Source organism: Propithecus coquereli, unplaced genomic scaffold, assembly GCF_000956105.1.
Source record: "Propithecus coquereli isolate 6110/MARCELLA unplaced genomic scaffold, Pcoq_1.0 Scaffold9, whole genome shotgun sequence".
Taxonomy (NCBI): Eukaryota; Metazoa; Chordata; class Mammalia; order Primates; family Indriidae; genus Propithecus; species Propithecus coquereli.
Genome location: NW_012155284.1, coordinates 17,365,599 through 17,383,849, shown reverse-complemented (window position 1 = coordinate 17,383,849; position 18,251 = coordinate 17,365,599). Strand labels below are relative to the sequence as shown.

The following is an 18,251-nucleotide window of genomic DNA, read 5'->3' as shown; positions in this document are numbered from 1 at the left end:
CTCTTGCTCAAGCTGGTCTCGAACTCCTGACCTTGAGCAATCCACTCGCCTTGGCCTCCCAGAGTGCTAGGATTACAGGCGTGAGCCACCGTGCCCGGCCACTTAATGATTTTTGGTTGAATGATTCAGCAGAAATCAATCACCTTCCAAATACAGTAATGTTTAATATTGTAATGTTTAATACAAGTTACAGATTAAGCCAATTTCTCTGTAAGTATGCCAGTAGTAAGTTATTAATAGGATACAAATACTTGAGTTAAAAATTGGGAATCTGATAACGTGTGTTTAAAACAGTATTTTTGTATAAATATTACTATAGCTGAACCTGAATGTTTGATTTGAATCTCCGAAATTTGATGTCATTTAATAAATAGATGTTAAATAGTAGGAATATACTAGTTATTGTGAATAAATTACTTGTACTTTTATGTTAAGGAATATTTTAGGACAATGCCTGTATTTGAAGGCTGGGAGAGCTCTCAAAATTTTTGGTATTTCTCTGTTCTATTATAGCTATAATAATAGTCTTTAATATTAGCTCATTATTTTCATTTTTAATATCTCTCAGATACTATTTCTTATTATAGTATGCCGTGTAACATTTTAAATACATTTTTGACTAAATGTTACTGTTAAATTAATTTCTGCAAGTAACTTCTTTGTTCTTTGAAGCATAAAATTGCAATGTTATGAAAATTGGATGGAGAGACCAGTATGCCTGCTTTAGGAGCAAATGGCTTAGAACAAAAATAGACTTTATTACATTCTGTGACTTGGAATAAGTTATTTAGATGAATACAATTATATTCTAAAAATACTCAAATTTAAATTGTTAACATTTTTTTAATCTGAAAATTGTCAGTATATACACATACTACTTTGAGTTTTGAAATTCTCCTTTCTCTCATGGTTGTATCAAGCATTATTAAGCTGAGTTTCTTACATTCACTGTGATAAGGCTTAAGATGATACAAATATTTTTAAGGTATAATTTATTCTATAATAATAGCAGCTAATCCTAGCATTTACTATGCGCTGTACATTTCTAAGCTCATAGCATACAGAGTTCATTTAATCTTCAAATAAACCTGTGACAATAGTACTATTCTTTTCTTCAGTCTTACAGATGAGAAATTAAATCACAAAGTGGTAAATAATCTGCTCAAGGTCACACAGCTAGTAAGTATTGGAGCTGTGATGTAAATGTAGATATTCTAATGTCTGCATCTATGCTCTTAATAACTGCATGCAGTGTAAGCCTAAATTAAGAAAGTGTAGTCCTAAGCGCAAACTAAAATCCACAAGGGTTTAAAAAACAGTCTGTTGCAGGTATATTCAGAAAAGGGATGGATGAAAACTAAAATCTATTTGTCATAAGAAAATGCTGTTAAAAATCAATCAGTAATAGATGGTTGGATGATTACAGGTACCACAGCTTATTCAGCTGTACGGTGGAGTACTGTGTAGCTTTAAAAAGAAATGATCTTTGTAGACAGCTTTAAAGTGATTTTGAGAATATAAACAAAGAACAGTGCCCACAGTTTTCTTTTGTTTAAAGAGTGGAGGAAAGATAACAATGGAAGAATAAACCAAGTTAATAGAAATAGCTGTCTAGCAGGAAGAGGGAGAGAGGATGGAAGCTAGCTAGCTGCATCTTTCAGGATGTACATTACATCTCTTTTATACTTTAGAGTTTGGAATCAATCATGTAGATGTTTTATATCATTTAAAAAAAAGAAACAGTTTCTAAAGATAAAACAGCTGAATCTATTACGTTGGTGGCATAGTCATCTAAGAAGAATATTTCAAATAATTTTAACACATAGTATTTTACATGTACATCCCTGGTGGGATATAACATTAGAACAAAAAGAAAAGAAATTTTATATTACACTCAGTAGTATTGTTATTATCAATAATATTGGTATTGCCACTTTGAAACTCATGTGTGTGTGTGTGTGTGTGTGTGTGTGTATGTGGTGTGTGTTTGTAGACATACACATAGTAGGTAGAAACAGATAATATTATTAGAATCTGGGATTTTTGAGTGTAAAGAGATAATATAGGAGCATTTCCTGTGGATTTCCCACAGGCATCTCAAATTCAATATTCAAGATGGAGCTTCGTTATCATCATTGGCATCGTAATTGTATCCATTTGACCAAACAGGAAAATGAGGAGCAATGCAAGACTTTTTCACTTTTGGTCTACTGTTCAACATTTCTTCTATGTATTATCAATTCTACTTGATTTTTCTCTTGATTTTTGTCCCACAACCCCTATCCCCAAGTCTGATAATGACATTTTTCTGCATATTTTTCAAAAACTATCTCATCTACTTTAGTTATGGTTCCTGACCTTTTTACAGATAGTAAAAAAGACTTCATTTTAGCCCTGAAATATTTGTGTCCTTTACACAATAGTCACTATACTCTTTGTATTTAAAGAATAGGCATAATGACAGAGCACTGGTTTGTGTTCAATAATGCATTTAAATGAATTTATATTTTGTGTCATAATGATCTAAATATGTATATATGACTATGTTGAAATATTTACTCCATCTGATTCTGCTTTGTTCATACGTAGAGTCTCTAACCCCTTATGTTAATTCTGACACTCCCCCCCACCCCCCAAAAAAACCTATAAGGATTCCTATGGATTGGGGCCAGCCACAGCTAGCTATATATTGCCATAAATTCTCATCAAATCCAGTTTTATTAAATATTTAAATCAGTTTTATATGACATAGTTTAGGGTTAACTAGATGTATAAGATTTCTTTAAAAAATTATAGTCAGCAGTCACCTCGTCAGACATTTTTCCTTGCACAGATACAACCACTTACATTGCTTGTAGCAAGTTGTTTTGTATGTGCCTTTATTTGTAAATAACACCCCTGTGTTGTTCCTTCATGAGTTGTTAATTTTAGGTAATATCTGTTGAATTACCCTTTTTATCTCCTCTGTACCTTCATCCTCCAAGTAAAATCATATTAACATTTTTGTTACATCGGTATTCAGTGTTTATATTATGATTCCTAAATTTCCTATTTCAAAGCCGAGACATGTAGTTAGCTGTGATTACTTCTCCTTTTCTATCAAACATTGTGTATTCCCTGGAAGTAACAATTATGTCATTTTTCAGTGTAATTTTGTACATACACTAAACTCTGACAGATGTCTGAGTTCATTGTGTTCAGACACACCAGGTATTCTCTTCCAGAGCCATGCTCACTCCTCTCTCGCAGCTGCTACTGTAAGCTTATAGCTGCTGCTGCTTATTCCTCATGTCCTGAAATTTTACAATGATGTACGTTAATGTAGGTTTATTTAAATTCATCATGTTAATATATGGGCTCTGATGGTCCCTTTTAGTCTGGAAGCAATCCATTTTGGACCTTTTGTAGAAAATACACTGTCTTTCTTCTCCTGGGGTGGGGGTCAGTTGCCCAGATATGCATAACTGATAATATCTGGCACTCTGTTTCTTAGACTTTCCACCAATCTAATTATTTTCTTGTTTTCTTTATTTCCAGTCATCTTTATTTTCCTCTTCTTTTTAGCTTCCCCTTTCTTCTTTCCAAAGGCATATAATTCTGCTAATTCCTGTGGTTTTGGGAGAAGAGAAGGGAAGAGAATATATAAGTCTGGTTGCTTCTTAGTGTTCTTTGATATAATAGTTTTCTCTTCAGTTTCTTGTTTCCTGCTTCTAGAGTTTGTCTCTCATTCCGTTTGTCCTTTTAAAATTATTCCCCACAACCCCCAAATCATTTTACTGTAATCTTAGTGAGGTTTTAGGAGGGAGTACAATTAAATGTGTATTTTATAGTCAGCAGGTGGCCTTACTTCCTACTCACAGATAAATACTGTTATTATCTACCTCTAAGACTCTTTCAGTGTACTAGCTTATCTGCATATTCTCCTCCGCGTTCGTCTCTTCTCTTCCCAGATCTAATTGTTTCAAAAATTAAACCTTATTTAGGCTAGATTTAATTTTGTTCTGAATCTTATCTTTTCTTGCTTTTAATCAGGAATTAGTATCTCTTAGTAGGTAGCATAGTGCTTGGCTTACATAAGGGTTTTTATACTGTTAGTCTTTATTTTGGACATTGTCTTCATTTCTTACTTAAAATTGGAGAATGTTGTCTATCATGGGTGCTACTTGCATACCTTGGGAATGTTTTGAAACACATGAAGGTGTTTGTGATTGTCATAGTGTTTGGAGCACACTATTGGCCTGCTATGAGCAGATGTAGGAGTTGTTAAAAGCCCCTCAATGCATGAGATAGTTGTGCATGGTAAATGGATGTCTCGCTCAAAATGCCAGTGGTCAATCTTGAGAAACATTGCTGGAGTCATAAGGGAAATTTGGCTCTGCCCAGAGGCTAGGACTTGCTTACAACTCTCTCAGATGGTGTCTGTTTTTTTCCTACCTCTCAAGCCCGTGGGCTCGAGTGTGAAGTAGATGTCCTTCTTGATCCTCACTGCTTTTTCCTGACTATTGCTTTCCTCTCTCCCTAAAAAGTAAAACAAAAGTAAACAAACAAAAAATCCCATCCGACTATGAATTTCATGCTTACCAATTTTCATTATAGAGGGTACATTTCACTCATATAAAAGTAATTTCTGTTTCAAGTTTTCTTATTCGTTTTTTTTTTTGAGATACAGTCTCACTCCATCGCCCTGGGTAGAGTGCAGTGGCATCATCATAGCTCACTGCAACCTCAAACTCCTGGGCTCGAGTGATCCTCCTGCCTCAGCTTCCCAGGTAGCTGGGATTACAGGTGTGGGCCATGACGCCTGGCTAATTTTTCTATTTTTAGCAGAGATAAGGTCTCGCTCTTGCTCAGGCTGGTCTGAAACTCCTGAGCTCAAGCGATCCTCCTGTCTTTACCTCCCAGAGTGCTAGGATTACAGGCATGAGCCACTGTGCCCAGCCCTCACGTTTTCTTATGTAACAGTCAATATTTATGCCTAATAATCTGTATAATTATAAATGAAATATGATTTCTAATTTAATAAATTTATAGTATATGTGGAAAAATACCATTTCCCTTCCAGTTTATTTATAAACTTAAATGTAGATTTAATTTGGACCATGAGTATAGGTGTTACTAACTTCCTTTTTCACTATTAAAATCCAATACTTTTTAAGTGACTTTCGCTGCTTGTGTTAGTACAACAATCTTTAAGGGTTATTTGTTTAAATTGCAAGGGTAACAATTACATTAACATCATATGATATCTATGTTATCACAATATGATTAAGTATAATTCTATGCAAGATGTATGTCTAAATATTAATAGTATATACTTTACATCAAACTTAAATTTTTAAATGGATTATTTTATGAAAGTGTGTCTAATGCCAGGATATCGCATACCTCATGTACTTGTATGTTTTTTCAAATTTGGTCTATAATATTTAATTTAGTGCATTGTTTTCTTACCTGTGTTTTGCATGAAGCAATGACTGACAGTATTGAGTAATCATCAGTGTGTCTTTCTGGTTTTTAGGTTGTGGAAAATGCCCTTAAAGTGAACCCAGTATTAGGTCCACAAATGTTTCAACCAATTTTACCCTGTGTTTTCAGGGGTATTATAGAAGGGGAGGTAAGATTTTTCTTAAGCCTCTAAGGGTAGTATTGGACTCCAGCATTCTATTTTTAATAGTTTTCCTTCATGGGCACATCATTTGTAAAAAGAAAGCTTTGTCATTTGGATCATCTTAAATTAAATTATGTAAATTATCAGCTAGTTATATAACTTTGCCTTTTCCTACTCCACACAGGAAAGTGTAGATTTTCTTTGACATCTCATCTTTTTAACTCATATGCATGCATATTTACACATGATGATTTGAAGTAGAGGAATGGTTAATGGCTTAATTCCAATGCTTGACTATTGGGAATATGAGAGGGGAAAATGGTGCTAGTAGTGTTATAGACTGAATGTATTAGGTTAAATATGAAATGTCCGATTTCCTTAAATGTTAAGCTTGACAGTTGATATCTTTGACATTTTACTTTGATACTTCTTGTTTTGTTTTTATTGTGAAGGTACATCCTCAGTCTTTCAAATGCAAGGTTTGGCTAGTGATTATCTTTCAAATTTTTTTTAGATCAATTTTTGTGAAACCATGGATAAGTTAAAAATCCGTGTTGTTTTCGCATGAGTTTGATCGTGGAACCAGTGTAGTACAGACAGTTTGAAATATCAACGAAGTGTATGGGAATGATGTGGCCAGTGAGTGCACAGTACGTCAGTGGTTTGAGAAGTTCCATTCTGGTAATTTTAATCTTGAAAACGAGCCACGTGAGACCAGGGTGGATAATGATGAGCTGAAAGCTATAGTGGAAGTGAATCCATCTCAACCTACGTGTGAATTAACAGGAAGGTTTGATGTTACTATTCCAACAATATTGGACCATTGGCAACAAATAGGTAAGGTAACGAAGCTGGATAGGTGGGTTCTGCATGAATTAAACCAAGTGTCAGAAGAGAAATTGTCTTGAAGCTTACTTTTCTTTGCCGTCACAACATAAAGGCAAACCATTTCTACGCCATATTGTTACATGTGATGAAAATGGATTCTTTGTGATAATCACAAGCGTTTGGCACAATGGTTGGATAAAGATGAAGTGCCGAAACACAGTCGAAAACCGAATATTCCTCCAAAAAACTAATGGTGTCTGTTTGGTGGTCCAGTGCTGGTATTATCCACTACAGCTTCATGAAACCTGATCAGTCTATTACAGTGGATGTCTACTGCAATCAGTTGGATGAAATGATGAGGACATTTGTGATTAAGCAACCAGGATTGGTCAATAGAGACAGGCCAATCCCCTTGCAAGACAACACTGGACTACATGTCACACAAACAATGCTGCTCAAACCACAGAAGCAGAACTTGGAAACTCTGTCATCACCATGTTCACCAGACCTTGCACCAACTGACTACCACTTCTTCCAGGCTTTGGACCACTTCTTGCATAGAAAAATATTCAGTTCTCAACGAGCTATGGAAAACTCCTTTTGTGATTTCATCACTACTTGCTCTCCAGGCTTCTTTGCTCTTGGCATAAATATGCTAGCATTAAGGTGACAAAACTGTGTCAAGAGTTTCGGGACATACTTTGATTAATTGTATTGCTTCTTGTTTGAGATATAGTAAACTACACTTTTGATGCAAAATCGGACATTTCATATTTAACGACCTAATATTAAACCATTGATTATTTTCTAAGTTCAGCTCTTTAAAAGATACATTAACTGTGTATGTTAGGGGCATTTAAAGTAATATAAATATGAAATTGATAAATTTCTCTTTATATGTACATATACATAATATTAATACACATACAATCTATATAAATATATTTAGTACACATAATCCATATATGTATTTAACAGAACTCAGGCAGTATTAACAGTTCATTATAAAGAGAAGTAATATGGAGGAGAATATTGTTATTTTATATCCCTGTTGATTGTTACTATGTCAATGATTATTTATAATTGTTCATACTATAACAAAATTTTACATGTGCTATATTTTGATTGTGCAGAGGTATCCTGTGGTGATGTCTACGTATCTTGGAGTTATGGGTCGAGTCCTACTACAAAACGCCAGCTTCTTTTCTTCACTTCTTAATGAGATGGCACATAAGTTTAATCAGGAGGTAAGAATTAATATACTTAAGTTTAAGGAAGTCTTTATCCACCTATCACTTGGAAATATTTGATGAAATAGTGACTCTTTGTAAAATTCCTTTTGTAGTATTTAGTAATTTTTTTGTACTCATAATTTGAGGTAGAAGAATGAAAAAGGAATCTGTAAATGGCAGTCGAAATTTTTACATTTTGTTCTTGCTCAAAATAGGTGATTTTATTCTTTAAACCATAGAATTTTGATTTGTTTATGCTTGCGGTTTTTCCTTATTGATGCATAATCTGAAACAGGGATATTTTACCTATAATGATGAACTGTCTTTGTTTCATTCCTTTAATGAAGTTATTTTTAATGCCACAGATTGAGAGAATTTCCATTCTAATTATTGTGGAAAATGACCATTTCAGCAAAGGTTTATTTAAAAAAAAAAACTGTAGGTGTGACCAACTACTAGAGTAAGTTTGGAATAGGTTTTTAGGTGAGTTGGTTACTTGAGACTAATATACATGATAAGCCAATAAGATTTTTATTTTAAGACATTAATTGCTAAGATTTGTAAGGTGTAAAAGAGTGGTCTTGACCAGTACCTCTAGAATGGAAACAATTTATGAGATTTTTTTAGAACAGATATAACTATTTCTAATATAGGAAATCAATTATAATTGTACAAATTTATAGTTAGGTAAGTTATGTTATACTTTAAAATAACTGAAAGAGTGGAATTGAAATGTTACTGACACAAAGAAATGACAAATGCTTGAGGTGATGGATACCCCAATTACCCTGATTTGATTAGTACACATTGTATGCCTGTGTCTAAACATCGTACATGTACCCTGTAAGTGCATACAGCTATTATGTACCCATAGTAATTAAAAATTAAAAATTTAAGAAAAAAGTGATTGTCAGAGGGGCATAAAACCAGCTTGGGGGTCATTTGGGAGCTCTCCTAAAAAGAGGGTAGAAGAATTAAGGTGGTCTTCTTAGGAGAGGAGAGTGAATTTCTATACAGGGGCTCTCCAGCTGGTCATTCTCCATCTGCTACCACCAACGTATATCTTATAACACAAGAAAATACATTTTTAAAAGCAAATATTTGTTTATTAAAAGCATTAAATCATCAAAAAAACCCACAATGAGATCATCTTATACCTGTTATTAATAGAATGACTGTCATCAAAAAAAATAACAAATGCTGGTGAGGATACGGAGAAAAGGGAATTCATACACCATTGATGGGAATGTAAACAAATGCAGCCATTATGGAGAATGGTATGGAGATTCCTCAAAACAAACAGAACTACCACATGATCCAGAAATCTCACTACTTGGTATATATCCATAGGAAATGAAATCAGTATGTCAAAGAGATAGTTGCAGCACCCTCATGTTTATTCAAACACTATTCATAATAGCCAAGACATGGAATCAACCTAAATGCCCATTGATAAAGAAAATGGGGTATATAAATACATAACGGAATGCTATTCAGCCATAAATAAGAGTAAAATCCTGTCATTCACAGCAACATGGATGAGTCTAGAAGACATTATGTTAAATGAAATAAGCCAGGAGCAGGAAGATAAACCACATATTCTCACTTGTATACAGAAGCTAAAAAAACTTCACCTTATAGAAGTAGAGAATAGAATAGTGGTTACTAGAGGCTGGGAAGGGTAAGGGAAACGGAAGATAGGAAGAAATTGGTTAAAAGACACAAAATTACAGCTAGATAGGAGGAATGAGTTCTAGGATTCCTCCCTGCTACCATTCCTAGCTGCTAGTAACCATCATTCTATTTGCTGCCTTCAAGAGATTGTTTTAATATTTAGCTCCTACATATGAGTGAGAACATGTGAGGTTTGTCTTTCTGTGCTTGGCTTGTTTCACTTAACATAGTGTTCTCCAGTTCCATACGTGTTGTTGCAAATGTCAGAATTTCATTCTTTTTAATGACTATATAATATTCCATTTTGTATTTATACCACAATTTCTTTATCCAAATAATGGACACTTAGGTTGATTCCATATTTTGGCTATTGTGAATAGTGCTGCAGTAAACATGAAAGTGCAGATATCTTTTCAATAAACTGATTTCCTTTCTTTTGGATATATACCTAGCAGTGGGATTGCGGGGTTATATGGTAGTTCTATTTTTAGTTTTTTGGGGAACCTCCATACTCTTCTCCATAGTGGTTGCACTAATTTACATTTCCACCAACAGTGTACAAAGGGTTCTTTCTCCATATCCTCACCAGCATTCATTATTGCCTGTCTTTTTGATAAAAACCATTTTAACTGGGGTGAGATGATATCTCATTATAGTTTTGATTTGCATTTCTCTGACGACTAATGATTGTTGAGCATTTTTTCATATACTTTTTGGCCATTTGTATGTCTTCTTTTGAGAAATGTCTGTTCAGATTATTGACCCATTTTTTTTTCCCCGACTCCTAAGTGGAACCAGATGGCCCATTCTTTAATCGTATTATCATCATCATCATTATTATTATTATTACTTTGCTATTAAGTTGTTTGAATTCCTTGTACATTTTCGATATTAATCCCTTGTCAAAGTTTTAGTTTGCAAATATATTTTCCCATTCTATAGGTTGTGTTTTCACTCCGTTAATTGCTATCTTTGCTGTGTAACTTTTTAGGTTGATATAACCCCATTTGTCTATGTTTGTTTTTGGCTGTGCTTTTGAGGTCTTATTCGTAAAATCTTCTTTCAGTTCAATGTCCTGAAGTGTTTCCCCTACATTTTCTTTTAGTGGTTTTCTAGTTTCAGGTCCTATATTTTAAGTCTTTAATCCATGTAGAGTTGATTCTTGTATATGGTGAGAGATAAGGGTCTAGTTTCATTCTTCTGCATATGGATATCCAATTTTCCCAGCACCATTTATCCATTTATTGAAGAGACTGTCCGTTCTCCAATGTATGTTCTCGGCACCTTTGTTGCAAATGAGTTGACTGTAAGTGTGTAGGTTTATTTCTGTGTTGTCTATTCTGTTTCATTGTTCTGTATCTGTTTTTATGCCACTGTCATACTATTTCGGTTGCTGTAGCTTTTTAGTATATTTTGAATTCTGGTAATGTGATACATCCTGCTTTATTTTGCTCAGGATTGCTTTGGCTATTCATGGTCTTTTGTGGTTCCATACGAATTTTAGTATTGTTTTTTCTCTTTATGTGAAGAATGTCATTGATATTTTGATAAGGATTGCATTGAATCTGAAGATCGCTTTGGGTAGTATGGTCGTTTTAACAATATTAATTCTTTCAGTTCATGAATATGGTAGTTCATTGTATTTTTTTGTGTCGTCTTTGATTTTTTTCTGATATCTTTTAATTAAGAAAAATAAGTATCGTGGATCCATGTGAACACTGGATCTGATTAAATCTGAATGCATCGTAGTGTAATATTAAATCACTTAAATGTAATTTAAACATTGATATTATTCTTTGGGCTGCCATTACCTTTAAAATATTATATCATAATACATAAAAATAGTAGTTCTTCTTGGGCAATTAAAATAGCTTAGCTTTGCTTGTCATATAATTAAAGCACCATGTGAGGGTTGCTCCAGTCACCCATTGGTAACTTTCAAGGCAAACACATTTTAAAGTTTCTTTGATTTTGGTATCACTCCTGGAACAACCTACTGTCTTGTCCTTTGCCTGCAGCTTCCTCCCATTCTCCTTTATTTTTCCATCCTTTCTTTGCTCCCCTAGTCTTGGACTTTTCTCTCTCCCCCCCTCCCCCCACCTCCTCCTCTCTCTTTGTTTAACTGAAATTGCTTTTAATTTTTTGTTTGGTAGCTTCTTTATAGCTTCTTTACAAAGCTTCTACTTGGAGGGGTGGGGGGAGTGCTCAGTATTCTTAAGTTAGATTTATTCAAATGCCCAGCCCTTTCTAAAGTCCTTTGGTTGCATAAGCAACCTATCTCCTTCAATATCTCTGTTCTCTCCTCACTCAACTAGATCCCCTTTGAATCCTTGGCCTCACTAGTGTGTGTCCCTCCTTGTATCAAATAAACATTACCCTCACTGATTCTGTATCCATATAACAACTCTGGGGTGGGTAGTCAGCAGCCCTGTCTTCCTTAGCAACATAAAATATGCCCGTGGCCTCTCCTTTCCTATTGACAAGTTGTTTGTTTTGCCAGGAAGTCAGTAACAGAAGGGAAATAATTTTATGCCTCCATCTCTAGGCTAGTGGGGTAATCCTGACCTTATAATACCTATTTCCCCCTTCTTTTCTTCCCAGTTCTATATTGTTCTTGTATCAATACTTCATGGTACGGATGCCCAGAATACATAATTCCCAGAATGCTCTGCTCTTATTCTTGATTAGACATTTGATCTTCTTAATTGGACAGCTGGGTGATATCTGTCTGTCACATTACACTGGTGAGGTTTGACTGGTTCATAAAATTTCGGCATGGCCATACTCCCAACAGTGGGAGTGAAAAGAACTCTCAGCCCTCTATTCTCTGCCTTCCCCAGGCTTTTACTTTTCCTTCTCTGCCTTCACCATCTATTCTTTACTTGTTGGGCTAGAGTCATATTAAGTCAACTGGAACATTATACCAAGGCTTAATGTACAGTAGTTTTAAAGGTATGTTCTGAACCCCTGTTATACTAATTTTAAATTCTCCAGCCCAAGGCTGATACTCAGCCGATATGTGTCATTGTAGTCATACTATTTTAAAATAGTGACATAGGTCCCACTAATTAGCAAGTATCATAAAAATGACCTTGGTATGTCCTGTGATTAAGAATAAATGTTCTAGTATGAAAAAGTTTATCATTTCTTTTAAGTATCGTAAACAAATCTTTTGAATCTGCAGGGGTACAGTGAAAAAAATGTTGGTAATAAACTGCAATTTAGAACATCTTCTGATATTTTGGACAATTTAAAGTCTACAACACTTTATAAATATATAAGGATTCAATGCAAACTAAGAAAAAGTAATCTTTATTCCTGGAATGAAAAACTCCTAATTTCTCAACAAAAATATTGTAGTTTATTATTGCTAGTGAGACAAAATTTGGATGCACAGGTGTACCTCAAGAGTTGTATCATTAAAAGTTGAAAGTTCTAAATGTGTTTCATCTGAATGCCAGGCATGTTCTATTAAAGTTTCTGGCAAAAGTTAAGAATATTTGCAACACTCAGTGAAGAGGAAACGTAAAGCAGCATCATGAATTCACGATAGACAGTTAAGTGTCTGAAATAAACACAGTTTTTAACTGTCAAAATTATCAAAAATATTTGGAAAACTAACATTGGTATTTTTTGAATACTATCTACTATGTAGTTTTAATAGATTATTTTAAGGAATGAAATATTACTAGAAGCTTCAAAAACTAATATTGGTATGAGACTGTCATTGCATTCTAGGTTTGTTTTCCACCTTTTAGAAATATATGCAGGTATACCTGGGAGACATTGTAAGTTTGGTTCAAGACCACCACACAAAGTGAATATTGCAATAAAGCAAATCAATAACACGAGTTTTTATTAAGTGTATAATAGCATGGTATCTGAAATAATAGTGTATACACCTTAATTAAAATTAATTTATTGCTAAAAAATCTTAATGATCACCTGAGCCTTTAGTAGGTTATAATCTTTTTGCTGATGGAGGATCTTGCCTCAGTATTGTTGGCTTCTGACTGATGAGGGTGGTGGTTGGTGAAGTTGGGGTGGCTGTGGCAATTTCTTAAAATAAGACAACAGCGAAGTTTGCTGCACTGATTGATTCCTTCATGAAAGATTTCTCTGTAGCACGTGAGGCTATTTGATAGCATTTGATCCATGGTAGAACTTCTGTCCAAATGAGAGTCAATCCTGTCAAACCCTGCAGCTGCTTTATCAACTAAATTTATATAATTTTCTAAATCCTTTGTTGTCATTCCAACAGTGTTGCCAGCATCTTTACCAGAAGTAGATTCCATCTCTCAAAAAACCAAATTTTTTTTTTTTTGCTCATTCACAAAAAAACAACTAAGGAGTTCAGTTTTATTGTGAGATTGCAGTAATTTAGTCACATCTTCAGGCTTCATTTCTAAGTCTAGTTTTCTTGCTATTTCCACCACACCTGCAGTTCCTTTTACCACTGAAGTCTTGAACCCCTGAAAGTCATCCATGAGGGTTAGAATCAACTTCTTCCAAACTCTTGCTAATACTGATTTTATTTACCTCCTCTCACAAATCATGACTATTCTTTTTTTTTTTTTTTTTTTTTTGAGACAGAGTCTCACTGTGTTGCCCAGGCTAGAGTACCGTGGCGTCATCCTCGCTCGCAGCAACCTCAAACTCCTGGGCTCAAGCAATCCTTCTGCCTCAGCCTCCCGAGTAGCTGGGACTGCAGGCATGCACCACCGTGCCCGGCTATTTTTTCTATATATTTTTAGTTGTCCAATTAATTTCTTTCTATTTTTAGTAGAGACGGGGTCTCGCTCTTGCTCAGGCTGGTCTCGAACTCCTGAGCTCAAACAATCCGCCCGCCTTGGCCTCCCAGAGAGCTAGGATTACAGGCGTGAGCCACCGCGCCCGGCCCATGACTATTCTTAATGGCATCTGGAATGGTTAATGGTTAATGGAAAACCTTACAGACGGTTTTTGGTTTACTTTGCCCATATCTATCAGAGGAATCACTATCTACATCAGCTATATCCTTAAGAAATATATTTCTTAAATAACAAAACTAGAAAGTCAAAATTACTCCTTGATCCATGGGCTGCACAGCAGATGTGATAGCAGGCAGGAAAACAACACTGATCTCGTATATCTCCATCAGAGCTCTTGGGTGACCGGGCGCATTGTCAATGAACAGTAATATTTTGAATCTTTTTTTCTGAATAGTAGATCTTAACATTCAGCTTAAAATGCTCAGTAAACTGTGCTGTAAACAGATGTGCTGTCATCCAGGCTTTGTTTTTCCGCTTATAGAGTACCGGCAACGTAGATTTAGCAAAATTTTTAAGGGCCTTAGGACTTTGGGAATGGTAAATGAGCATTGACTTCAACTTGAAGTCACCAGCTGCCTTTGCCTCTAACAAGAGAGTCAGCCTGTCTTTTGAAGCGAGGTATTGACTTTTCCTGTCAATTATAAAAGTTATAAAAGTCCTAGGTGGTATCTTCTTCCAATATAAGACTGTTTCATCTACACTGAAAATCTGTTATTTAGTGTAGCCACCTTCATCAATGGTCTTAGCTACATCTTCTGGATAACTTGTTGCAGCTTCTTCATAAGCACTTGCTGCTTCACCTCGTATGTTATTGCAGATGGCTTCTTTTCTTAAATCTCATGAACTGTCGTCTACTGTCTGCAACCTTTTCTTCTCTAGCTTTCCCACCTCTCTCAGTCTTCCTAGAATTGAAGAGTTAGGGCCTTCCTCTGGGTTAAGCTTTGGCTTAAGGGAACACTGTGGCTGATTTGATCTATCCACACCACTAAAACTTTCTCTATATCAACAATAAGGCTCTTTTGCTCTCTTAATATTCGTATGTTCATTGGAATAGCACTTTTAGTTTCCTTCAAGAACTTTTTCTTTGCTTTTACAACTTAGTTAACTGTTTGGCTCAAGAGACCTGTCTTGGTTTTTGGCATACCTTCTTCACTAAGCTTAATTATTTCTAGCTTTTAATTTAAAATGAGAGATGTGCAACTCTTCCTTTCACGTGAACACTTAGAGACCATTTTAGGGTTATTACTTGGCCTAATTTTAATATTGTTATGCCTCAGAGAATAGAGAGGCCCAAGGAGAGGGAAAGAGATAGAGGAACTGCTGGTTGGTGGAGGAGTTAGAACACATACATTTATTGATTAAGTTAGCTGTTTTATATTTGTGTGGTTTGGGGTGCCCTCAAACAATTGCAATAGTAACATCAAAGATCAAAGGCCAGCGTGGTGGCTGTAACCTTTAATACTAGTGCTTTGGGAGGCTGAGGTGGGAGGATTGCTTGAGTCCAGCAGTTCAAGACCAGCCTTGGCAACACAGTGAGACCCCATCTCTACATAAAATAAAATAAAAAAAAAAATCTGCTGGGCGTGGTAGCTGTGCCAGTATTCTTAGCTACTCGGGTCGTTGAGGTGGGAATGTTGCTTGAGCCCAAGAGTTCAGGCAGTTACAGTGAGCTGTGATAATGCCACTGCACTCCTGCTGGGCAACAGAACAAGACCTGGTCTCTTTAAAAGAAAAAATCACCGATTGTAGATCACTGTAACAGATAAAATGATAATGAAAAAGTTATGCAAGAATTACCATGATGTGATACAGAGTCACAAAGTGACCATATGCTATTAGAAAAATGGCACCAGTAGACTTGCTTGATGGAGGGTCATCTCATACCTTCAATTAAAAAAAAAAAAAAAGAACAGACCAGACTTGATGGCTCATGCCTATAAAGCTAGTACCTTGGGAGGCCAAAGGGTGAGGATTTCTTGAGGCCAGGAGTTCGAGACCAGCCTGAGCAAGAGTGAGACTCCCATCTGTACAAAAAAATACAAAAATGAGCCAGGTATGGTGGTGTGCGCCTGTAGTCCCAGCTACTTGGGAGGCTGAGGCAGGAGGATCGCATGAGCCCAGGAGTTTGGGGTTGCAGTGAGCTGTAATGATGCCACTACACTCTAGCCCAAGCAACAGAGTGAGACCCTGTCTCAGCAAAACAAAATAAAACAAAAATGGTGTATCCTTGAAGCACAATAAAAGGACATGCAATAAAATGAGGTATGCCTGAATTTACTAAAATGAGAAAATAGCTCTTTTTGAAATATTTACATTAATATCAGAAATTTAAGACTGAAGATTATTTAATGATGTTTCTTGATCTCACAGAGCAAGATGAAAGAATATTTGAAATACTAAATTTCTTATTGTGTAAGAAAAATGTTTCAGTGAGAAATATTTACGTGAAAACCTCAGTGAATTTTGTACAAATGCTCCAGTGTCATCTAGGGAGAAAGTAGATACAAAAGTTTCCGCCAAAATTTTTCAGAAAGTTTTAATTTGCTTCTAAGTCACTGAATTTAATAATGTGTAGTGCGTTGTGTAAATAAATCACTAAAGCTTTGCCTGAGTAATTATATAATTATTATCATACATTAAATAAGCATCAAAAAGATTTAGATACTATATCTGAAAACTAGGGATTGAATAAGGAAATTGGAAGAATATTTGGACTGTAGCGAATGAACAGCCTTCAATACTAGAGTTATAAAAGCAGTTTGGAAATTGAATCAGTCCGTAAATATGTACTTTACTATAAATTGTGAAAAGGAAGTAGTTTATTTGAAAAATAAAGAGGTTGGGCTGTAGTTTTTTTTTTTAAAGAAATTGAGTCATACAACATTTTTATTTTGAGTTTCTGCTTTTGGGGGTCATCTCTGGTATTGCATGTATCTGTAAATCATTCCTTTTTATTGCTGAGTAATATTCTGTTATATGGATATACCACAATTTAGTTATACATTCACCTGTTGATAGACATCGCTGTCATTTCTAGTTTTGGGCTATGATGAATAAAGCTGATAGGAACATTTATATACATTTGTTTTTGTATGGGTATATGTTTTTGTTTCTTTTCAGCAGATACCTAGGTGTAAAATATTGGGTTATAAGTATAAGTTTATGAAGCTGCCAAACTGTTTTTAAAGTGGTTGTAGAATTTTACAGTCTCACCATCATTGTGAGTTTCATGTGTTTCTTAATCCTCAGCAACACTTGATATTGCCAGTCTTTTTCATTTCAACCATTCTAATGGATTTCTAATGGAAATCTCATTGTGCTTTAATTTGCATTTTTCTGATGACTGGAGATGTTCACCTTTTTATGTGCTTCCCAGCCATTTGTGTATTGTGCTCTAAAATCTTTTTCCAATTTTTGAAGGTGGTTTTGGCTTGTTATTAAGTTGTGAGTTACTTACATGTTCTAGATTCAAGATTTTGTCAGGTATATGTATTGTGAATGTTCTTTCTTTCTCTCTAGCTTGCCTTATGTTCCTATTAATGTATTTCTAATAACAGACGCTCTTTCATTAATTTACTAATTTACCTTTTTCTTTTATTGTTCATGCTTTTTGTGTTTGATACAAGAAGTCTTTGCTTACCTCAAGGTCAAGAAGATTTTCTCCTGTGTTTTCTTCCGGAAGTTTTATAGTTTTAATTTTTATGGACAATGATTCATTTTGAGTTAATCTTTTATCTATGATGGGAGATGAGTCACTATGTATTTCATATATATCTAAATAAATACAAATATAACACCCATGTATATACATATATATACGTATACACATACAACATATATATGTATATGGGTTATTCTAGCATGATTTATCAAAGAGATTATCTTTTTCCCATTGAATTTTCTTGGCACTTTTTATCAAAAATCAATTGGCCATTTATGTATATGTCTATTTTTTTTTACTCTTCTCTTTCACTGATACAAGTTTTTATTTTTATGCTGATCTCGCACTTTCTTGGTAACTATAGCTTTGTAATAGGTCTTGAAATCAGGTAGTATATATATATCCTCCAACTTTCTTTTTCTTTTTCTTTTTCTTTT

General features: G+C 34.8%; 1 protein-coding gene across 1 annotated transcript in view; it reads left to right on the top strand.

The window, feature by feature from the left end:
• IPO11 (importin 11) overlaps nt 1-18,251 on the top strand; it is a 227,213-nt gene that overhangs the window by 117,511 nt on the left and 91,451 nt on the right. The window contains exons 20-21 of the mRNA XM_012664506.1: nt 5,519-5,614; nt 7,570-7,683. Of these exons, the coding sequence (XP_012519960.1) occupies nt 5,519-5,614; nt 7,570-7,683 (210 nt within the window). The remainder of the gene's footprint in view (nt 1-5,518; nt 5,615-7,569; nt 7,684-18,251) is intronic.